The 21,255-nt window shown below is 33.3% G+C and overlaps 1 protein-coding gene across 1 annotated transcript; it reads left to right on the plus strand.

The window, feature by feature from the left end:
- Positions 1-6,277: 6,277 nt before the first annotated feature.
- Positions 6,278-19,281, plus strand: LOC123692476 (netrin receptor unc-5-like). The gene is made up of 10 exons (XM_045637231.1): positions 6,278-6,470; positions 7,454-7,906; positions 13,373-13,551; positions 14,012-14,090; positions 14,579-14,749; positions 15,228-15,368; positions 16,416-16,547; positions 16,992-17,112; positions 17,567-17,667; positions 18,097-19,281. The coding sequence occupies exons 1-10, from the start codon at positions 6,386-6,388 to the stop codon at positions 18,246-18,248; spliced, it is 1,614 nt and encodes a 537-aa protein (XP_045493187.1). The 5' UTR covers positions 6,278-6,385; the 3' UTR covers positions 18,249-19,281.
- Positions 19,282-21,255: the final 1,974 nt, after the last annotated feature.

Below are 21,255 nucleotides of genomic sequence, written 5' to 3' on the forward strand. Positions count from 1 at the left end.
ATTTAAATAGGTAGGCCGTAGGTAAGTCATCATTAGGTATAATATATCATGGTAATCATAAATTATTGTAAAAAATGCATCAGACCATGGCATTACACAATTACAATACAATACAAGATAACTTACCTTCATAATATTAATTATTAAAACAACGTAACATATTCAAAATTCAGAATTCATTTATTTATTGCTTGAACACGTATCTAATATTATATTCCGTACAACTTATACCAAATTATTATAAATACGGTATTAATGAACTAATCGAGCAATATTATCGTAAGCAGTTTATCGCTAAGCAACGATTCGAGTGGATTGTCCAAGATTCGAACAATTGGAAAGAAGATTTGGACCGCAGCACTTGTTTGAGGACGTGCTGGGAAAACAAAGTCGTTTGTGAGGACTTTTAGGGGTTACGATATTATATCGTAGGGAGAATCATTTCTTTATTTATCGGTCTACATTGTGATCGCAGAACGTTTGTTGAAATTGAAACATATATCTGGATAGTTATTAAAAAATCATCATAAATTCGGAATACCATGTCCTCAAAATTCTTATACTTCACACAGTTTTTAGAATGTTACAGAAATGCATTTACGCATCCCCCTCCGCAGTTTTCCTGCGTGAGGAGGTATGTGGGACTCGCGAAAAGCCATACCCACTAAAACCCAACGGTGGCCACCGATCACCTTCGGCGGCAGGGGTTAACAGCCAGGCCTTGTACCCCCGCCGCCTACGTGATGAATGCCGCAGCTTGGCGACTCGCCCGCGCCCATAAGGTGGCAATAGACGTCGGTATCCTAGAATAACGCCGCCCTATTGCCGGGCTATCCACCTCCTGTCGCAGGGGGGGCCGGTTTACTTGCAGCGAGCATAGCTACAATATGCTAGTTTCTACGTAAACCTCCCCCTGCGCTAGTTCGTCCAAAAAGTATTTTAGGGCTGATGCTGGGCAAAAATGCGCCTGCGTCTGCCGGGTCTGCGTTGGCGCAGAGGATCCGCCGATGGGTCATTCTCCCGGGCCCTCTCTGCAACTTCCTTTGCTTTCATCACAGCCTCGCAAAAGGCCACGACCGACTTCCAATGAGTGTCCCCACTGACCATTATTTTGGCGAGACCCTGTAGAGTCAGCTCTTCCTCTCGCAGCAGGGCTTCAAGAGGCCCTCGCTCCACCGTCCAGGCCGGGCATTCGACCAGTGTGTGTTGAGCCGTGTCCAGCTGATCGCCGCAGTGATGGCAGGAGGGGGTCGGTTCCCGACCTATCCTGTGCAGGTAGCTGCCAAAGCATCCGTGGCCAGACAGGACCTGCACAAGCCGGTAACTGAGTGACCCCCACCTTCTCTCGGCCCACTCTCTGAGCACAGGGCTAAGCGCGCTGAGAGTCCAGGCCCCCACGCAAGATGAATCGAGTTCCTGGCGCCATTTGTGGAACACCACGTCGCGAGCCTCTCGCTTCCAACCTTCGAGCGTTTCAGTAGGCAGCTCTTCGTCTCTCTCTCTCTTGCCTCCGCTCTGCGCCAATAGACTTCCGCCAGGGCGGCCGCTTCGAGGTGCCATGGTGCAGTACCGGCTATAACGCATACCGCATCGTAAGATACGGTGCGATACGCCCTTGCGACCCTGATAGCTATAACCCGCTGCGAGTTGCATCATCGTCGGAAAGTAATGTATTAAAAATTCTCCGAAAATGCATTAATTAAAACATTTTTGGAATAAAATTACACATTTATTTAAAATCGTAACATGTAAAAATCATTTATCAAGTGTAGCAAATTGAACGAAGTGAGGTACAGTCCTGTGAATTCGCTCGAATACGGATTTAGTCAAGTTCCCTCTAATCTTATCTATTATCAGGTGTTTGCTTGCTTTTATAAAGGGGTGGACTTATAACTAATCTTCTGAAAAGTACAAAGTAGGGACAGGTTGCTTTTCTTTCTATATTAGGTATTGTTGCTAGTTAATGAGTTCACCGCTGTGAACATTGATACAAATAAGTATATTTTAATACATAACGTATTAAAATGTTTAGTGCAGAAAAGGAGGGAAAAGTAATTTAAGTTCAAATATGCTGCAAACATAAATAACCTAATTATTAATGTGTCACAAAAATTTATAAACCTTTTCAATATTAAAAGTCATATCATTTAACAATTAATTTTAATATCATAATATTCTGTAATACTTGCGCTTGTCAAAATAAAGGAACTCGATGAAAAAAATTGCTGTGGACGAAATATTTTTCTCCATTCCAATACTTATCATAATATTTATAGGAAAATCGCAATTTCACCTTTACCATTGATTGCACAACCTTTAAGGGCTGATTATACTTCGAAATCGGCGGAAAGGCCAACCCGCCAAATTTGAATTTCCGTACCTCCAATAGAAAGAAATAGCAATATAAATTTCCGCTTACATGATAGAGATGGAGATATAATTTTGAATGTAAAAATGTGACTGACGATTTCGGTTACTTACATATTTTGACGCTTCAAAAGGAATCGTTGGCTTTGGAATAATTTTGAATTGAAAATACGCTTTGGCTCGCCTTTTGTGCAATCAATATTCAATGTTGGCGCGGTCGTTTGAATTTCTTCGGTTCTAAATCTTTTTTTTTTATAATCGTACATTATGATTTGCATGCTATTTTTCGGTCTTTTAAATAGCGAATTTATCAGCAGTCTGAAATTAAATGCGTCTATGACTGTAAGTTTATAATAATTATTAATAATCTTTCTTTTTTTAATGTTTTTTTGATTTGATCTGCATAATATTGCATAGGTATTCTTGCAAAAGTTTTATTTATTAAAAATGATCTGACTTTTTTCATGTTCACATACATATATTAATAGAAATAATAAACTATTGGCTTTCCAAGTCCAACTAATTCCTGATAATATAATATGAAATATATGTATTAGAGTCTAAAATAGCTAATTCGTAATTATTTTGAATTTTTTAGTAATAAGTAATAACATTCCCGAATTTTAATGCGTCATCTGTGAATCTTGCATTGCAAAAACAATACATATTAAAAACTATAATAATTTCTTAGTACCTATATAGCGACATCTGTGAAATATTAAAATTAAAATGATAAGTTTTAATCTGCCATCTAGCGGAAATTATTATAAATAAAATAAGGGTTGGGCATTTTCACAAAAATGTACCCCCTGCTTGAAAAATACATTTTTTAATAAAGTATTATATTTTAAACTTTTTTTGGTCTCTTTAAAACGGAAATTCAATATACTTCAAGAAAAAATATAATACAATGGGTTTAAAATGAGAAATCTGTAAAAATAATAGGACACAATGGAAAGACTCGCAATTTTATATCAGTTTTGTGACTATATTCAGTAGCTGGAAAAACAGTGCAAAATATAAGAATTTTTAGATATTGGTTATTTATTAACTTAAAATCGTTATTTTGTATATTTTAAACACTCACTATTCCCAACTTTTGGATCTAAGCTAATTAAAAAAAATAATAGTACATTCAGTATTGTGACTCTGGTACTTTAACTGTCATTATTATCTTTACATTTAAAATGTTAGATACTTTTTTAGAGAAAAGGCAACAAATATAACACTTATGTATTATTCTCCATTAAAGGGACTGATTTGAAGGGCATTAAATGTAAAATCTACTGAAATATTTAAAAAATTCAGCTCCGTATTATAGGGACAGTCACACAACCGAATACCTAAAAAGGGAAAGGGTGCGTTTACATGGCGAAAAAAAAGTACGCAGGCACATAATAAATATACCTAATTATAAACTTAACTTAACTTCAACCTAAATTATCACAATCAGTTCGGACTAAGCCATCACATTATTATTATTTATCTAAAGGGTTAATTACTATCAAGATTCAAGAATAAGAAGTCTTTTTTATGTTTTATATTGGCACTAATCAAATTAATCAGTCGATAATCAGTCTTCGTGATTCGTTTATTATTAACCTTAAATAAATAATCTCAATCACCATATTGGATAAAAAATCTTGTTTCAGTGGACGCTGCAAACACGAAGGTTAATCTGTAAATAAAAAAAAAACCAATGAAAAATATCGTAAAAAAAATTAAGATTTTTGTTTCATTATTACCTTTCGTAGTTAAACAAGGCACATTGTCTAGATTCTTAGTTCTGCTGGATTATTTTGTTTCTTTTTATGCATACTGCTTCTTTTTTTCCTCTAAAAAAAAATTTACTTCCTCATGCAAAATGATCAATCAGCTGTTGCGATCTGTATGGGGAAATTATTTTTATTTTTGAAATCTACTTTTGGAACTCAGTCAAAAATGTCTTAGAAAAATATTTTTATAGCTCAAGAAAATCGCCATGTAAACATTGCTTTATGTGTTCAGGCATGTTGTGACTTTTCGTTCAGCGTATATGTGACCGCTCAAATAGTCACACAGCGGAAGTCACATTTGATAATCCTCTCGTAATAAAAACGGTTTAAAATATAACCACAACACTTATATTCATCAAAACTTTTGATCAACTTACATATAAAAACATTTAAAACAAAATTAACTAAATACTACAAGATAAATAGATAGAAATAAGCCAAAATATGGTCACATACCTGAATGAAGAATTTGGTCCCTGCGGCTTGCAAACACGCGTGCACTCCTTCTAAGCAGTTTTTGGACCCTGAAGGCTTCTAACCTGATAAGTTGCATAGCAGTAGCTATGGTGTTGACAGTAATGCAAAACTATTTGAACCACAGTAATTTCTTTTTTAGAAAATCGGTGACAAAACTGAACGTTCCGGGAAGGACAATTTTTTTGATTTTCTTTTTTATTTTTTTATATTTTATTTTTGTTATATAAGGTTATTATATTTTAACTATTATCACAGTAACTGATTATCCTGGACCAAATAAAACCTTAAAAGATGGTACCTTTCTAACAAAAAAGTTAAGAAATGATTTAATAAACGCGTAAGAGTAAGCAGGGGACAGCGTAAAATTACACATTTTTCAATGGTTATTTATAATTAACTTAACTTTATTTTAGATTATGTCATAGTTTTTGTTAAAAAAACAAAATATTGTATACGTTTCTTCACTTTGATAGCATATATAAATAATTCTGGCAACTACTTCATTATATAGAATTTAATGAATTCGAGGGACAGGTGAAAATCAGGGGGTATACATTTTTGTGAAAATGCCCGGTTGCATGATTTGAAATAAGCGCCATCTATGACAACAAAAGTAAAACGTATCAAATTATACAGATTGAATAGCCTGCCATCTATGTGTAAAGCTGTGAAATATTTAAATTAAAATAAAATATGATTGATCTGCCATCTAGCGGAAAAACTTGTAAATAAAATAAGGCCTTGCATGATTTGAAATAAGCGCCATCTGTGATAACAAGAATATAACTTTTCAAATTCTTCGTATTGAATAGCCCGCCATCTATGTGTAAAACTAAAAATGACATACTCAAGTTAACTACAATAACTTGTAATTTTCTGTTTTAAAAATATACAAAGATGTGAATCATAGATGGCATTAGTAGTATTACACATACAGAAAAATTGCATAAATTATGTACAAACAAAAATGTAGCTGAACACGGTAGGAATCTAAATAATAGGTAATTATGTTTTATTACAAAAGTTTCTACAGAATTATTTAACGATAATAATTTTCCAATTTGTAACCATCATGTTGTAAATATTATTTTATGTGTAGGTTATTTTATGGATGCAAAAATTTATAGCCTATTTAATATCTAAAGAGGTATTTAAGGTAAAGTATATCAGTATGTAGGTATTATTTAATCTGTGACCTGATATTATTTTACAAATTACAATACAATATTTAAAGTGCTAAGTTTGACTATGTTTTAGAACTCTCGACGGATATGAAAAGTGAAAACGAAACATTTTTATTCGTGCATAATGAATTATAAAAAATAATATTAACAAAGTAGGTAAGTACTTGATACATTGTTTTTGAGATAATCAATAGCCTACTTATAATTTATAAGCCATTAAGTATTAAACTGTACAAAAACAAGAAACTCAAGAGAATAAATTGATATACCATTAGTGATATAAACTGATCGTAATCCGATAAAGCTTATAAAGTTTTTAGTGTAATAATTACTTCAAATTCCTTCCAGTATAAAATTAGGATGCCATGATTACGCACACGTATGCACCATGATGCTACACACACACAACAATGGGATCAATGAGGAATCAGGAATGAATGAAATGATAAATAAAAATTTAGTACGCCTCGGGCTCTCAAGGGGGATGGACGTGTTGTCGTTTTAGTATTTCACGCCGAAATACGTTATCGGATTTAGGTGATAGGATGTCATAGTGTTTGTGTTGTTTTTGTTTGTGTATGTATGTCTATAGTGATGTGTGTTGAAAGATATGTGTTTAGAATTATACTTGTAATGAGTGTTTCTATTGGAAAAGTTACAAATGGAGGTAAGACTCTTGTTTTGATTTATCTTTTGCTGTTTCAATTACCTCTAGAAACTCGGAGACTTGAAATAATAATTAATTATAATATTATTATTATAAGCTTCTCTGTTCCGTTCGAGAGCTTTTATTCAATCCTTGCTTTAATTAAACATTTAACAATTTTGGAGCATTTTTGAATTTTTATAAGAAAAAGATTTGCAACGCTGTTGTTGATTAGTCTATTACCTATAATATGTAGAGTTCTATACATTTATATGTTCATGGAAAACAAAGCTCTATTTACCTATGCTTATCAATCTTAAAATTGCTTGCTAGTTGCTTAGGTTCATTTTCATTATAATTTTTCTTTATTAGGTAAGGAGGCAGGTAGGTAGATACCTAATATTTTTACTTTATTTAGCTACACAGGTATTTCCATTTACACAAGTGGTAGGTACCTATGCTTAAAAAATAAAGTATCATCCTACCTAAGAACCTATTATCATATGGAACTGTAGGTAGGTACCTAACCTACCACAAAAATTTACACCAAAACAAACATAATACCTAGGTACCAGGGATATTCGTGATTGATAGAATGGTTGGCGAACGATGTACCTAGTTAAACCTAGTACCTACCTAGTACCTAGTACCTAGTACCTACCTACCTACCTAGGTATTTTTATTTTTATTAATTTTCTGAAAATAAATAAATGAATCGAAACGGTTAACAAATGAACACTTTTCTCATAATTTTTAACGACTAAATCCCCTACGACCCCCATTGCCAATATTTTTGGGTGGTAAGATCAAAATCAATCAATTTGTGTGTAGGTAGGTATATTTCGTACCTAGTAGGCTAGTAGGTAGCAATAATATAATAATGCAATTTCTGAATAGTCGCTTAAATAATTAATACCTATAACCATGCAGGTTTAAAAGACGATAACTAGGGTAGGTACCTACCTAGGTAGTTGTTAAAAATTTTGTATATTTAATTGTTCCAGGTTCCGAAGAAACGACGGAAAAAGAAACGCGGCCGGAGTACATCCACCCAGACGGTCTACTTAACTTTGACCCCTACCTCTCAGATTTCAAGCACGATGTCGGAGAGGATGATTACATCCCCATACCTGAGAACGACGAAACGACAGACGGCCGACCCATATTCCTTCTAGAACCAAAAAACTCCTACGTGTTGCGTACAAAACCAGCGACCCTCCTGTGCAGGGCTGCCAACGCGCTCCAAGTCTACTTCAAATGTAACGACGTTAGGGTCGAGAAAACAGTGCAATTGGAACACGTGGACCCGCATAATGGAGTCAGGGTAGTCGAGGCTGAGTTAAATGTGACGAGGAATGAGATTGACGATTATTTCGGCGGGAAATTCGGGTGCGAGTGTTACGCGTGGAATAGCAAAGGCAGGATACGGAGCCAGGCTGCGTTTATTGAGTATGCCTGTGAGTATTTATCTTGAATATATTATAGTAGCTGCTCCGCACGGTTTCACCCCTGTGGCTCCACCCCTGTTGGTCGTAGCGTGATGATAAAACAAATATAGCCTATAACCTTCCTCGATAAATGGGCTATCTAACACCGAAAGAATTTTTCAAATCGGACCAGTAGTTCCCGAGATTAGCGCGTTCAAACAAACAAATAAACTCTTCAGCTTTATAATATTAAGTACCTATAGATTAATGCGCTAAATTATTCATAAAAACTCATGTTACTTTTATTACCTACATACCGAAATTATCTAACTAATGAACCTACGTAAGTACGTATACCTAATATAATTCTAAGTCTTGACCTTGTAATTGCGATCAAATACTAACCTGAACCTAACGTGTAATAGTTACCCAGTAACTTTCATAGCTATTATCCAAAGGGATTTCAAAAGTTGGCTTACGAATACCGCAATATATCTATTGAACGTGTTACATATATAATATATATAACCTTAACAAAGTATAGGTAGGTACATACACTTAATCCCCAATCACATCACACTATAAATCGAAATCAATTTAAAACAATCCCGCCATCATCCCACGTATTTTATGTACATATTCAATACATGAGCACACTAACGTACAGAAAGGGAGCAAAAAAGACAATTATGCTATTGTCTATGCCAAGTAACAATGAATATTAAAAGGGCAAGTTTTTCTTGGGCGCTACCTACTGAGTTGCTATTGATAGAATGTTATTTTTAACCAACTGAGACTAATGTGTTAATGACATTCTTTGTTATTATTGTTGCTACTGTATTGAGTGTTATAGAGGTTTTATGACTGGTTTTAAACAAAAAAAGTTCAACTGTGTTTAGTAGTACGACATTATGAATACATATATATTATTTCAACGATTTAAACAATTCTAACGATATTATATATCTATCTTATAAATGAAACCCTGGTCAAAGGAAATTCCTATGGGAATGTAATGTTCATCGTAGTTGAAATTAGTCTAGCTATCACTTTAATGTACCTCTTAACTATCCAGGCACAAATACATAAAATCACACACACGATCCTACTTAAAATCACTCGGGTTAATTGTGAAAGAAAAACATACACACTTTTCCATTTATAATGTTCGTAAGGATAAATATAGAATAAAAGAATTAAACCCCTTTTGGGAAACCTTGTATAAAATGCAAAATACAATATGCCTGAATACGATTTAAATCACTGCCAGTCAAGACAGCTCAGTCCGGCCTACGTGATTAGTAATTAAGTTCCCTTTTGGTTCTTTGTATTTTTGTTTGTTTTGGAATAAAAGGATGTCTTTGTAAAATATTGGCAGAATTTTGTATGTGCCTATTTTTTACCTTAAACCTTGCAATAGACGAATTTTGTTTTGTTTTACGGTTTATGTAATTACTATTTTTTTATATATAATATTTTCTGATTATCTACTTTAATATTATAATTTTTTGCACTTACACATATACTTTTTTGTCTGTACATTGACAAATAAACAGAAACTGATAGGCTGTAGAATTTAAATTTATGAAAATACCTTCGTCCCATACCCCAAAAGAGGACATGGGCCATAATTTCTTAATAAACACATAGCAACTCGAAGTAAAAATCAGTCCTACATCCCCTTTATGATAAAAAGAGGGGTCTTTGTAAGAAAAGAAAAGAAACTTGATTCTTCGAGCAGCTGCGATCCTCATCTCATAATGAGATCGATATCTATACGAAATCTTTTATTATGGCGGATTATGTATCTTGTTACTTAAAACGGATTTAAAGCGCTTTTAATTTATAGGATAATGAAAGACAATATAATCGAAATAGGTGTTGAGAAGGTCTACTGTGCTCAAGTCTCAGTTTTTATCTTTTTATTTATAATTTTGTAGAACTTACATTATAATTCTTAATCATCATTATCGGTCTAACCTTTTACCGCTGTATATATATGTATAAACCTTCAAATTCCACGTTAATATCCTTATCATCATACGTATTCTGTCCAATATTGGAAACAGATCGTAGTCCTTCTGAATTTCGACAATGGCCGCTAATCCCGATTCAGACTTAACAAGTAAATACACATTTATAGTTATTATATTATGCTGTATGCTTACAAAAACAACTGCAAAGTAACATATTTACAAATAAACACCACGTTGTCCGCAAATCAAACCCTTTAAAACTCGTTTAAAATCCGTTAATTCAACAATATTATACTTATTAGTGTAACTTGATTCTGCAGCTGCGGATCACGTCCTATATAATGCAAAGATCACTATCACGATCGTATAGGCGTGAAATTCGATACATATCTCTTTCATTATTAACGAAAACTTGTATGAAGCTTGTTTGTATGTGTTTGGGATTCGCAAGAATTCTTAGGAAGCATTATTTAGCCTACTTTTTCTGGAATGATATTATGATCTATCGATAGATTTGTCTAGTGTTGCTACTGTATAAGTAATCTATGATCTTTACGGTTTAAACCATGTTTAAACAATTTCTATGGATATTAAGTATGTCAATAGGGTTAATTGTTGAAACGCAACATTTGTCAGAACATTTGTCAGAATGCCGCTTCTCTCAAGAAGAATCAGCAACAAACTCGATGGTTACTCTACAAACTTCACAGTCATTTTTCGTATAGATAGCTGTGTAAATAATACTAATTTTTGTACAATATTACATAAAAAATTTACCTCTTTTTTGTAAAAGTGGTTTAATTTACCAAATTATAGTTTCCTAACATCATCAAAGTAAACGTTTTACAACCTTCAACTAATACATATATCAAGCTTTCCAATTACAAGAAGCTTATGCATTATAATGCATACAAATGAATATTGTAAGCAATCAATATTAAACATCTTACGGTACTTTATAACAGGGGGTTGGTTTGGCGGTTAAACCTGTATTGCAAGTTAACTGTGACTCGATAATTTTATTAAAATATGCATTTATGAATCTTGCGATGTGTTAATGCCTTTTATGGTGGTTTGATTGAACATTCTATTTTTTAATGGGATAAAGCTCTCTCTCTCTCTGTTTTTTTTCTCGTCGCTGACCAGCTGTTCTGACCAAGTTGCACTGAAATAATTTTTGGTGATCTTAAATTTATGACGGACGTCCCACGGCTAAAACGAACTAATAAGTTTATTATATCCTGACTAGACGGCGATATAATAGTTACTATAATTCAGGGACGGTTTTAATCGATTTATCAAATAAATACTAGATACTGTAGCATACTTGCGATTCTAAAATAAAACGAACATATCTAACATAAAACGCTGCGTAATGATAACTGCGTTAAAAACAACCGACTTCAAACTTGCACTTGCAAAATTTACAAATACCTACAGACAAAAATGCTCATAAAATAAAAACTACTGGGCCTATCCGAATAAAATTTTTATGTGACCAATTCGACACCATCCCGCATCGAACAAAAAAAGAATCACGTAAATCGGTTCAGAAACCTCGGAGTAATCGGTGTACATACATAAAAAAAAAAAAAAATATACCGGCCGAATTGATAACCTCCTCCTTTTTTTTGAAGTCGGTTAAAAAGGATTATAACCTCAAACACACACAAGCAAAGTATCGGAACAAGACGGCTAAAACACTGTCTTAAAATTTTAGCCGTTACTTAAAACAACCCCTAGTAGGGTGAGACGGAACCATTAAATGAAGGAAACATGATTTCCGCTCGTTAAATCGAGCACTTTGCTGGTTGATGGATGTTCCGAGTCACCAGACGGGGTTCCGCTATTTTGGATGACGACTAAAAAATAGTGATGCTATTATATCTTAAGTAGATATTAGAAATTGTTGGAAAAGGTTTTCAGTCAATTGATAACAATAAATTTAATTGAAATGGGAATGGAAAGGTATATAATTGGAAATCCTCTGTTTTTTCCGCCTGTTGATGCTACATTTGCAAGCGTTGGAGCAGATTTAACAAAACCGTTTTAGATAGATTACTAATTACTATCTATCGCTATTGGTGTTACACATAAAAATGACCCCAGAATGTTAAGAGCCGTAGCACTAGTACACCTTTAGTATTCATTCTATGGTAGCGCGCGAAAAGCTCCTATAAGCTGAAGACTACTATTAGAAAATAATCATCATAAGAATGACGGTGACTGCATGCTTTCTTTACCTCGTATAGTTATAGATAGGGAGGCGAGGTAGCTAAATGGCGTAATTCAACGGCGTCGTCGAGACTTATCAAAATCGAAAGATAAAATAATTTCGAAAAGAAAAGCTTCTATGCTAAAAACCATTTTAGCGGTGGGTTTGGCGTGTACGGATTTTCAAAAATGTAAAAAAAAAACAGTTAATTGGGCATTCTCGAGCGCGTCAGATATTCATACTACGTATGCCCCAAGTGCCTCTGATAACAACGGTATACTAATCTGCCGGTTTGCGTGGTGGGGCTAGGCATATAAATTAGTCAAAAATGCACAAAAAAAAAATTTACTCGAGCGCGTCAGATTTTCGGAAGGGGTGTTAAGTAGGCCCCAAAAAAGCTCCCCTTAAAAAAACTGACGATTACGGCATGACGATAAGTTACGATGAATTTTTGAAAATGCAGAAAAAAAAAGTCCTTTTGAAATACTCGAGCGCGTCAGATTTTCATAGTGGAGGTTTATCACGGTATCCTGAAAGCATATTTTCTTAATCTGACAAAAATGTTGGTGGGTTCTCTTAATCTGACCGAAAAAGGTTTGTGGGTTTCTTTTTTTTAATCATCGTTATTTCATATCAATTTTTCTTAACACACTCAGTTTTCGAGATATACTCAAAAAACCGGGAGTTTGAGTTTCTTGATGCTTCAAGTAAAAAAAGTTTTAACTTTGGACAAAAATTAAAAGAGACCTTTTTTGTAAAATAAAATTATCTTTTTTGTTTATTTAAACTATTTTTTTGGAAAAAGTAAAGTTCGCGACTTATATGCTACAACACGTTTTTCGGAAGACGAAATGGCTCCTCCAGACTTCCGGTCATGCGGAAACTGGCAGATTTTGTATTTTTAGTAATTTTTAGATTATATTCTTCAAAATAGAAATAATAAAAATCGCGCTCGAGAATGCCGGATTAACGTTTTTTTTTTACAAGTTCGCGACCCTATAACTCGGCGGCGTCAAGGACTTATGGTCAGATTAGTTAAAATTAGCCTTAAAACACTAAAATCAACCCCCAATATCTTAATCTGACGCGCTCGAGTATTTCAGACTATCGTTTTTTTTTACTAATCTGATCGTCTATCCTAGGCGCGCGTCACTACATATAGAGCTAAATAGTTAACATGGTTGTTCTATTAGGTCTAAGGTATCTCTCATATCTTAAACTGCCACGCTCGAGTATTACAGAAAATTCCCCTCTTCGCCTCCCTATCTATTACTCATCCCATTAAAATTGAACTCTAACCCACAGACATTAAGAAGCAATTCGTGCAGTACCCCCAATCACTGACCCTGGAAGCTGGCAGACAAGCCACCTTCCGCTGCATTCCACCACCAGCCGCTCCTCCAGCCACTATAAAGTGGATGAGGAATAACGTCCCGGTGGATGCAACTGATGAAATGTTGGTACTGCCGAAGGTTAAATTACAGGTAAGAGATTAATTAGTTCGCGTATTTCACGTTTATGTGTGAACGCTTTTCTACATACACATTTCACACGCTTAAGTAACAAAGAGTTCTATGTTCTTAGAAATTCGATACTCGTAATTTTCGTAAAACGGTTTATATGGTTTTTGCCCTGGAATTAATATAAAGATGTGTGAAGTGTTATATTATTATTATATTATTGAAAAGAGCTTTTATTGTAACTGCCCCGGTTAATGACAATTACCATATTAAAAATCCAGAGTCTTCGACTTAACTCTGGGTATAAAAAATATATGAATTCCCAAAAATTTCATCACAATATCGGCATTCTGTTAGTTGATAATTGTATGTGCTTTATTAACACCAAACCTTTTATTACTAAACTAAAGATATTCTACATGTTTTTCATCTTTTCATAAAGACAATTCTCTCAATGTTCCATTAAAGCAGTCTATATCTACAGGATATGGCGAACTACACATGTATAGCGGAAAACATCGCCGGCCGAAGGGAGTCAGACACGGCTGTTTTGTCTGTCTACGGTAAGTTTTCATAACTCCAGCTATTGTATATGACAATGTAAGCTGTTGTTTTTAATACTGTGCTGTTTTTGCGTTCTTTCGTTCATTGGTATTGTGATTGAAATAAAGATATAAGATGCATTGGCGATGTAGGGATCCGGATGTAATTATAATTGGCTATTATTGAAGTTATAAATTTTTAACATTGCCAAAATGGGATTTTTGGTCTTGCTGAATATAATATGTATATCATTATTTTGATTTCAAATTATTATTATTATTTACTCGTACTATGTCTGTATCGCTAAAAGATGCATTTGCCTTTGATTGATCAATCTTAAAATAATATCCAAGACACTTAAATATATAAATTCACAGCAGCCTAATCCCATTTAAAGCTGAAGTACTCACAAATATGCTAAATACATTTTCTTAGACACATGATCAAAAGGTGAACATACTTTAAATACTGCTACAGCACCTGTTCTCACAAGCAACTTTATACACAGTAAACGGAGGCTGGTCAGAATGGTCTCCCTGGGTACCATGTCGGTGTGGGGCCCAGAGCAGCGGCAGACGACGGACCAGGGTCTGTTCGGAGCCAGCACCGGCTAATGGTGGAGCTCCATGTAGAGGACCAGCTTCACAGAACGATGATGACTGTGTTAGGTGTCAGAATGGTAAGGAACATTTGCTGGTTTTTTTTTCAGGAACGATGACAAAGTACTATACAAAGGGTGTTTGCATGCTCCGCTAAGAAAAAAATTAAATTCTGAATGTTCATTCGATTTATATTTTAATCAGGTAATAATTAGAATATTATAAACGGTAGAATATATTTCGTTTCCAAAACAAATTGAATTATAAGTAGGTAATGTGGTGTGCAAATCTAAAATATGCAGCCAAATATTAAATTCTTTAGGATGATACAAATATGTACTCCTATACTTATCCGCTAGACAGTAGTCTGTAAGATTATTAATTCATATAAGGCTTGCTTATAATAACCCCGAAAGCCTATTTAAAACTTTTAGATGTAAACTTTCTAACTTTTTCTGTCACTCTACGGATAGATAGACTTTATCAGAAGCTACAAGAAAATCGAAAAATTATCAAACCTATATTGTCCTAGATTTGAATCTTAAGGTCTATCTGTAGGATCCTGGTCACCCTGGAGTGCCTGGTCCTCATGTGGGGAGGATTGTGTGCGAGTACGACGGAGACAATGTATCGGGTCCTGTACAGGGTCCACATTGCAACACGCCGCGTGTGTGGATGGGTTATGTTCTAGTGGTATACGTGAGTATTCTTATTATTTACTAGCTGTGCTCCGCGGTTTTGCCCGCAGTGCTCCACTCCCGTTGGTCTTAGGGAGATTTTATATAGCCTATAGCTTTTCTCGATAAATGGGCTATCTAACACCGAAAGAATTTTTCAAATCGGACCAGTAGTTCCCGAGATTAGCGTCACTTCACGTATGTTTGTATGTAACCGACTTCTTAAGACTCGATTTTTATCCACCACTGTTCAAACTTTGTACAATATTAATCATTTTTTAACATAAACTGTCATAATATTGACTTAAAATTAAGAATTTACATCAAAATAATAATTTGAAAATGCATCATACTTTACTCCAAATTGTTGCATAATTTAATTCGTATATGACGGCTCGAGATTTTTTTCGAAGAGAGACTTTCATTGCAGATATAGATAAATTCTAAATTTATTTTCATAATTATTTGCCCATGATCGGTATTTACATTGTAGCGATTTAAAATAAACAGTATACAATTCTCAAATTTTTTAGTTGAACAAGAAAACTTCTAAGTATTCAATAATTATGCGAGTTTATTAAACTGCATATGAAATGCAATAATTAATTATTCATTCTGTGGGAAACGAAAACCATTATACCTTCCCGCGCATTTCTAAGATAATAGCCAATTAAGAGTCGGTGTGAAAAACTAAAAAGCACGTTAGAGCTTTTAATTAGAATAGTAACGGTTTTTGTATTTTCTACTTTTTTCTAGTTCTTTCCCACATTCAGCTATTTTATAAAAAAGCGTGTGTGATGACCACACGTGTCAGGAGTGAAACTTATTTTGGCAAGATTCAAAGAATACCAAAATCGTCGCTTTACTCCATGACGCGACCTTGAAAGTATTTTCTTAAAAAATACACTTCTTTCAGTCTTTTGAAATAAGGACTTAATTTAATTTATAGTTAGTTTAACAGACTAACGAATTAAAAACAAACATTTTTTTTCTTAAATTCAGAAACTTTTCAATGTTACGAATTGAAGTCTATTGATCAGAATACACATTGATATAGGTATATTTTCAGATCTATACAAGAACAACCTTACTCTCTATGTGGGCATCGGGATCACGGTGGCCATGTTAGCAGCGGGTGCCGTCATTTTATACGTATGGTGTAAATATAGGAACAGGCCGGGATACACAGCCGCAAGAACCGGTAAGATTTTAATATATGGATGTGTTTCGTGGTTAATTACTTTTAAGAGTTAATGTTTTTCTTGAAGATTTGTCACTTGTTTTCGAATAAGTCTCGCGGTAACATTAAACGAAAAAGAGAATTTGCTTATCATACTTGTGATAAAACCGGTATTATAAAAGTAACAGTTTTGGTAAAGTGCGATTATTAAAACTAAATCTCTGAATGAGTGTTAGGTTATCCTGGAATATCACTTTATATATGTGGGTGTCTTACAGGGCTATGTCATAGGTCCATTGTTGTTTCTGATTCATGTATGTGATAAACAAAACATGACGATTAGAATTACACATAGAAAAAGTCCTTTTACAATTTTAAATGACTGGTATCTTTAGATAATTGATAACAATAATGACTAACGTATAATATTACTTACTTACTTATCTACATTTAAATATGATACAGGTATGCCCAAAACATATTCCCGAGATAAAGGCAGTACGGGGCCGGACTTAACCCGCACTTGCAATGAGTATTGGATGCAAGCTCCAGACAATCAGTATGATATGCCTCAAGTTAGGAACAGGTAAGATTACCCCCAGGAAAGGGGATTTATTTTGTTCTTAGAATTACATTGCAAAAAGGGGATTTATTAAGTGGTGATTAAATGTTTTAAATTATGTCTATTGTTTACTGTTGTCAATTATTTTTAATTATTAAAGGTCTAGTTTTGGCCAGCGACTACACTCTTCTTTCTTTCATTGCAAATTGTAGTCAAATGAGGCAGGTTCATTAATCAGCTTTTTTTTAGGATAAAATTTTAAAATCTTATTTAGGAAAAAAATTGAAGTTTTTTTGAACTCGTAAAATAATAAAAATATTTTTAAGTTGGTACAAAAGTATATTAGCATTGTTCGTTTTAAGTATATGACTTAATGAAAGTTCCTAAAATGTTAACGTCTTTTTCAAATATATCACGTCTATCATTAACTACCCTTGTATTTTTAAGTATTTATCTAAAACCGGTTCCACTTGTCCAGCTATTCGTCCCCATTCGGTAACCGAACCCACTCCAGTAACCACTACGAGATGAAGCCCTACAGCCCCTCCGGGGATTCCGCTTCCAGCTGCTATACGAATTGTAAGTGATACTGTTTTGTGGTTTTGTCTTGTGTTTTCTTGTGTTTTCTAAGCGTCTTGATCTTTTTTTTATTTAAGATGTCCTTAATATTATTCATTTTTTAATTACTTAAGTAATCGTTTTTGAAATTTTCCTTTGATGATATTGTTTTTTGAGTTTCGTATGTAATATTTAACAACCTTTTAACTTATAAGTTCTTATTTATTAGCGTAGCCTACATCGTAATACCTAATGCTTATATCAATAAATAGATTAATTAAAAAAATCATTGTTTTCTACAATATGTCTACTTTACATTATGAAATTTACTGTAACAGACTAATGACTAAACATAAAATATAATAACGTTATTATTTCTACCACTATTATTATTTTTCTATAATTATGCCCTATTAGTTTCCCTATATAATTTTACATTTCACCCCGTAGCGCGAACAATGACGTCACACTCGAGCGAATGCTCGCAGCTCGCAGAATTAGTGACGTCATCACGCTCGCCGTCAAAGGTCGACGTCGCTGTCAGCTTGCCGCCCGGCGCTGATACTTATCGCGATAGAATATGTCTGACTATTGTTAAATAAATAAAAATAAAAAAGTTTTTTTACATTGTCTTTTTTTTCGAACGTTCAAATGTTGTTGAATTGTGTTTTTAGTATGCCCGATAAACATGGTTCTGTTGAAATTGTATGGAAGTAGGTATTTGTGTTTAAGATTTCAGTTCTAGGAAAAATTGAACGAAAAATAGTGGTAAATACTTTTTTGTATAAATAGCCAATTGCTTCTTGTAAGTTTACCAACAATGCGTGGTTCAATATTAATAGAAAGTCACTTAACAATTTAGTTTTTTTTTATTTGCTTACATTATACATTTATATGTTGTACGAAAATGAAATAGGTAAATGGGTAGATAGAGTACAACACATTGATATACAGAGATTAGAATATTTAAAAAAATCAAATTATTATTACCTAACTATACAAAATTCTTGGTCAGTCTTGAATATTGATGTAAGCTTCTAAAAAACTGTTAATAAAATAAACTGAAAAATATGTTAAAAGTATAAATAAATCGAATGTCTAGATTTTTAAGACGAATTCGTTGTAAATGGATACACTTAAAAATATAGGTTGCAAATGTACTGCCAAACTGCATATTATTTATTAGCCTTTTTCACTTCTGTGAACTTAATGTGTTAGTATGAAAGAGAATATTAAATAATTGTTCTGTTGAATTTAAATAGTGTAATAAAAATTATCTTATTGTATAATTTGCATTTTAACATCAACGTGGCATTTATAAAGATTGTAACATCCCATCAAAAAATCACAACATTAAATTTTATTTACTAATTTATTGTTACTTATAAACTAACTTTATTAAAATTGTTCTAGTTTTAATTTGGGATAATTAATTGAATTGTAAATTAAGACGCTTTTCGCTTAATATAAAATTAATGTTCTTCACGCAGTTAATTTATTTAAGACTGAAAAAATGAGCTGATGCCAATTAAATGTTTTGTCTTATATACAAATATTGTTCTTTGTAGTGATTTTGTACATAATGTATTTAAACCTGTGATATATTTTATATGAAATAAATGTGTACAAAGAAAAGCTTTCGTTTATTTTAAACCTTCATCCCTTACCTATGTAGTAATCTAAGTATTTGTTATATAATATTTTGGTTGGTTATGAACATTATTTAATCTCATATAAGAATCATAACATGTTGAGTTAACAAATATATAATATGTAAAATGTATATAATGCAGGCTTTTATCTAATGAAATGCTTTTTTTTCGATAATCAAAACTTGCGATAAATTGGTTATTTTTCTATCTAGGATTACCTATACATTATTTTTATAAGTACATATAGGTAACCTGTATCAAGTATACTTATAAAATTTTAAACTACGTAATTTCAAAGATAATCAAGAAATGTAAAATCAATTTGATACATGGAAACAGAAAATTAGTTTTAGCATACATGGAAGCATATCAAATTTCAACCAAATTGGTTGAGTAGTTTGAGCATGATTGAGCAACAAACTTACACTTTGAGTATTAAATTACTGCTCTGAATGTGGAGCAAAAAACTTATAGTAAAAGTATAGAATTACATACTTATTTCTCTGAGTGAAATAATTGACATGGATCCCACGTATTAAGACAATGTTAAAAAAAAAAACCTTTAGTTAGCTAAGTAGGTATACATATAAAAATAAGACTCAAAAAAAATAAAGTAATTTTTTGTGTAAGTTCTATTTCGAAAGAATTCCCGAAATATAACACCAATAAGTATTTGACGTAACCCCATAAATCAAGTAGCTTATCAAAAATATCGTTACGATATCGTAACCAGAACATCCGATCCTTGACCTAACGAGCGTCAAGTGTGAGTGAAAATAAAATGCATTACAGTCTTTAAATCCGACCACCCAATAAATGTAATCTCAAACCTTTGAGTCTGTATAAGTCATCGGGGAGACATTTATACGATACGATGTGTCGTGTGTCCGACGATTCGGCTGCCTTTAAATTGTTTTGATAATCACGAATTTTATTTTTTATGGGAACGATATGAGTTAGAATGACTAAATTTTTTATGAATCATAACTTTACCTGTCTGCGACAAGTAAATTTTCTTTGAAAAATAACACTAAGCATTTCATAGAAAATCAGGGTATTGAGAAACATCCTCGAAGACCGATCCGATCCGTATAAAAACACAACTCATCATTCTCAAAATGCACCTGCCCGCCAGCTGCACTGCTTACAATCTTCACTAAACCATTCATTACGATCTTCGATGTTATAATTTGAATATCGCAAAGCGCTCACTATCATATCGTGTCGTATGGTATAAACACATCTAAGCTGGAAGTAACAAATCAAAATGTTATTTCTGTAACACGGCGTACCATTAGTCAAACATACAGACTTATTTATGTGCCATGCTCAACTTATTTTAATTAAGTAACTATATCGGCTTGAAATGCTTAAATAGATATTAAAATTATCTAGTCATAAAAAGTTATCTAGTCAAGTGGAAATTATACTCGAATGGATGTGTGTTTGTGTGTGTAGCTGATAACATCTAATCTGATATTGTAAGAGATGTAGGTAATTACTAGTATAATAAATTGTTTCTTACCTTCTCTTCTTGTTTCCATAAATTTCACACTTATTTAGCCTAAAATAATTCAGTTCTTTATTGATTTCTCAAATACGATATTATATGAGTAAAAAAACCCATATTTTTATAGTTCGATTGTTTGTCTTCCTACATAATATTTGTAGATACAATAAAAACATTTTTTACATTTGCTATCAGTAAAAATGTGCACCCAATCGAGCAAAATATGCTGATGGATGCATATTTTATATCAAAATAAATAATAAACAAGGCAATTTAAATATTCCAAAACCTAGACAACTATGCCCATGTTTTTATATGATACTAGGTTTCCGCCCGCGGCTTCGCCCGCGCAGTCAAAGTAAAACCCGCATAGTTCCCGTTCCCGTGGGATTTCCGGAAATGCGTCATTTTCCCGGGTTAAAAAGTAGCCTATGTCCTTTCTCGGGT

Source organism: Colias croceus, chromosome 6, assembly GCF_905220415.1.
Source record: "Colias croceus chromosome 6, ilColCroc2.1".
Classification (NCBI taxonomy): Eukaryota; Metazoa; Arthropoda; class Insecta; order Lepidoptera; family Pieridae; genus Colias; species Colias croceus.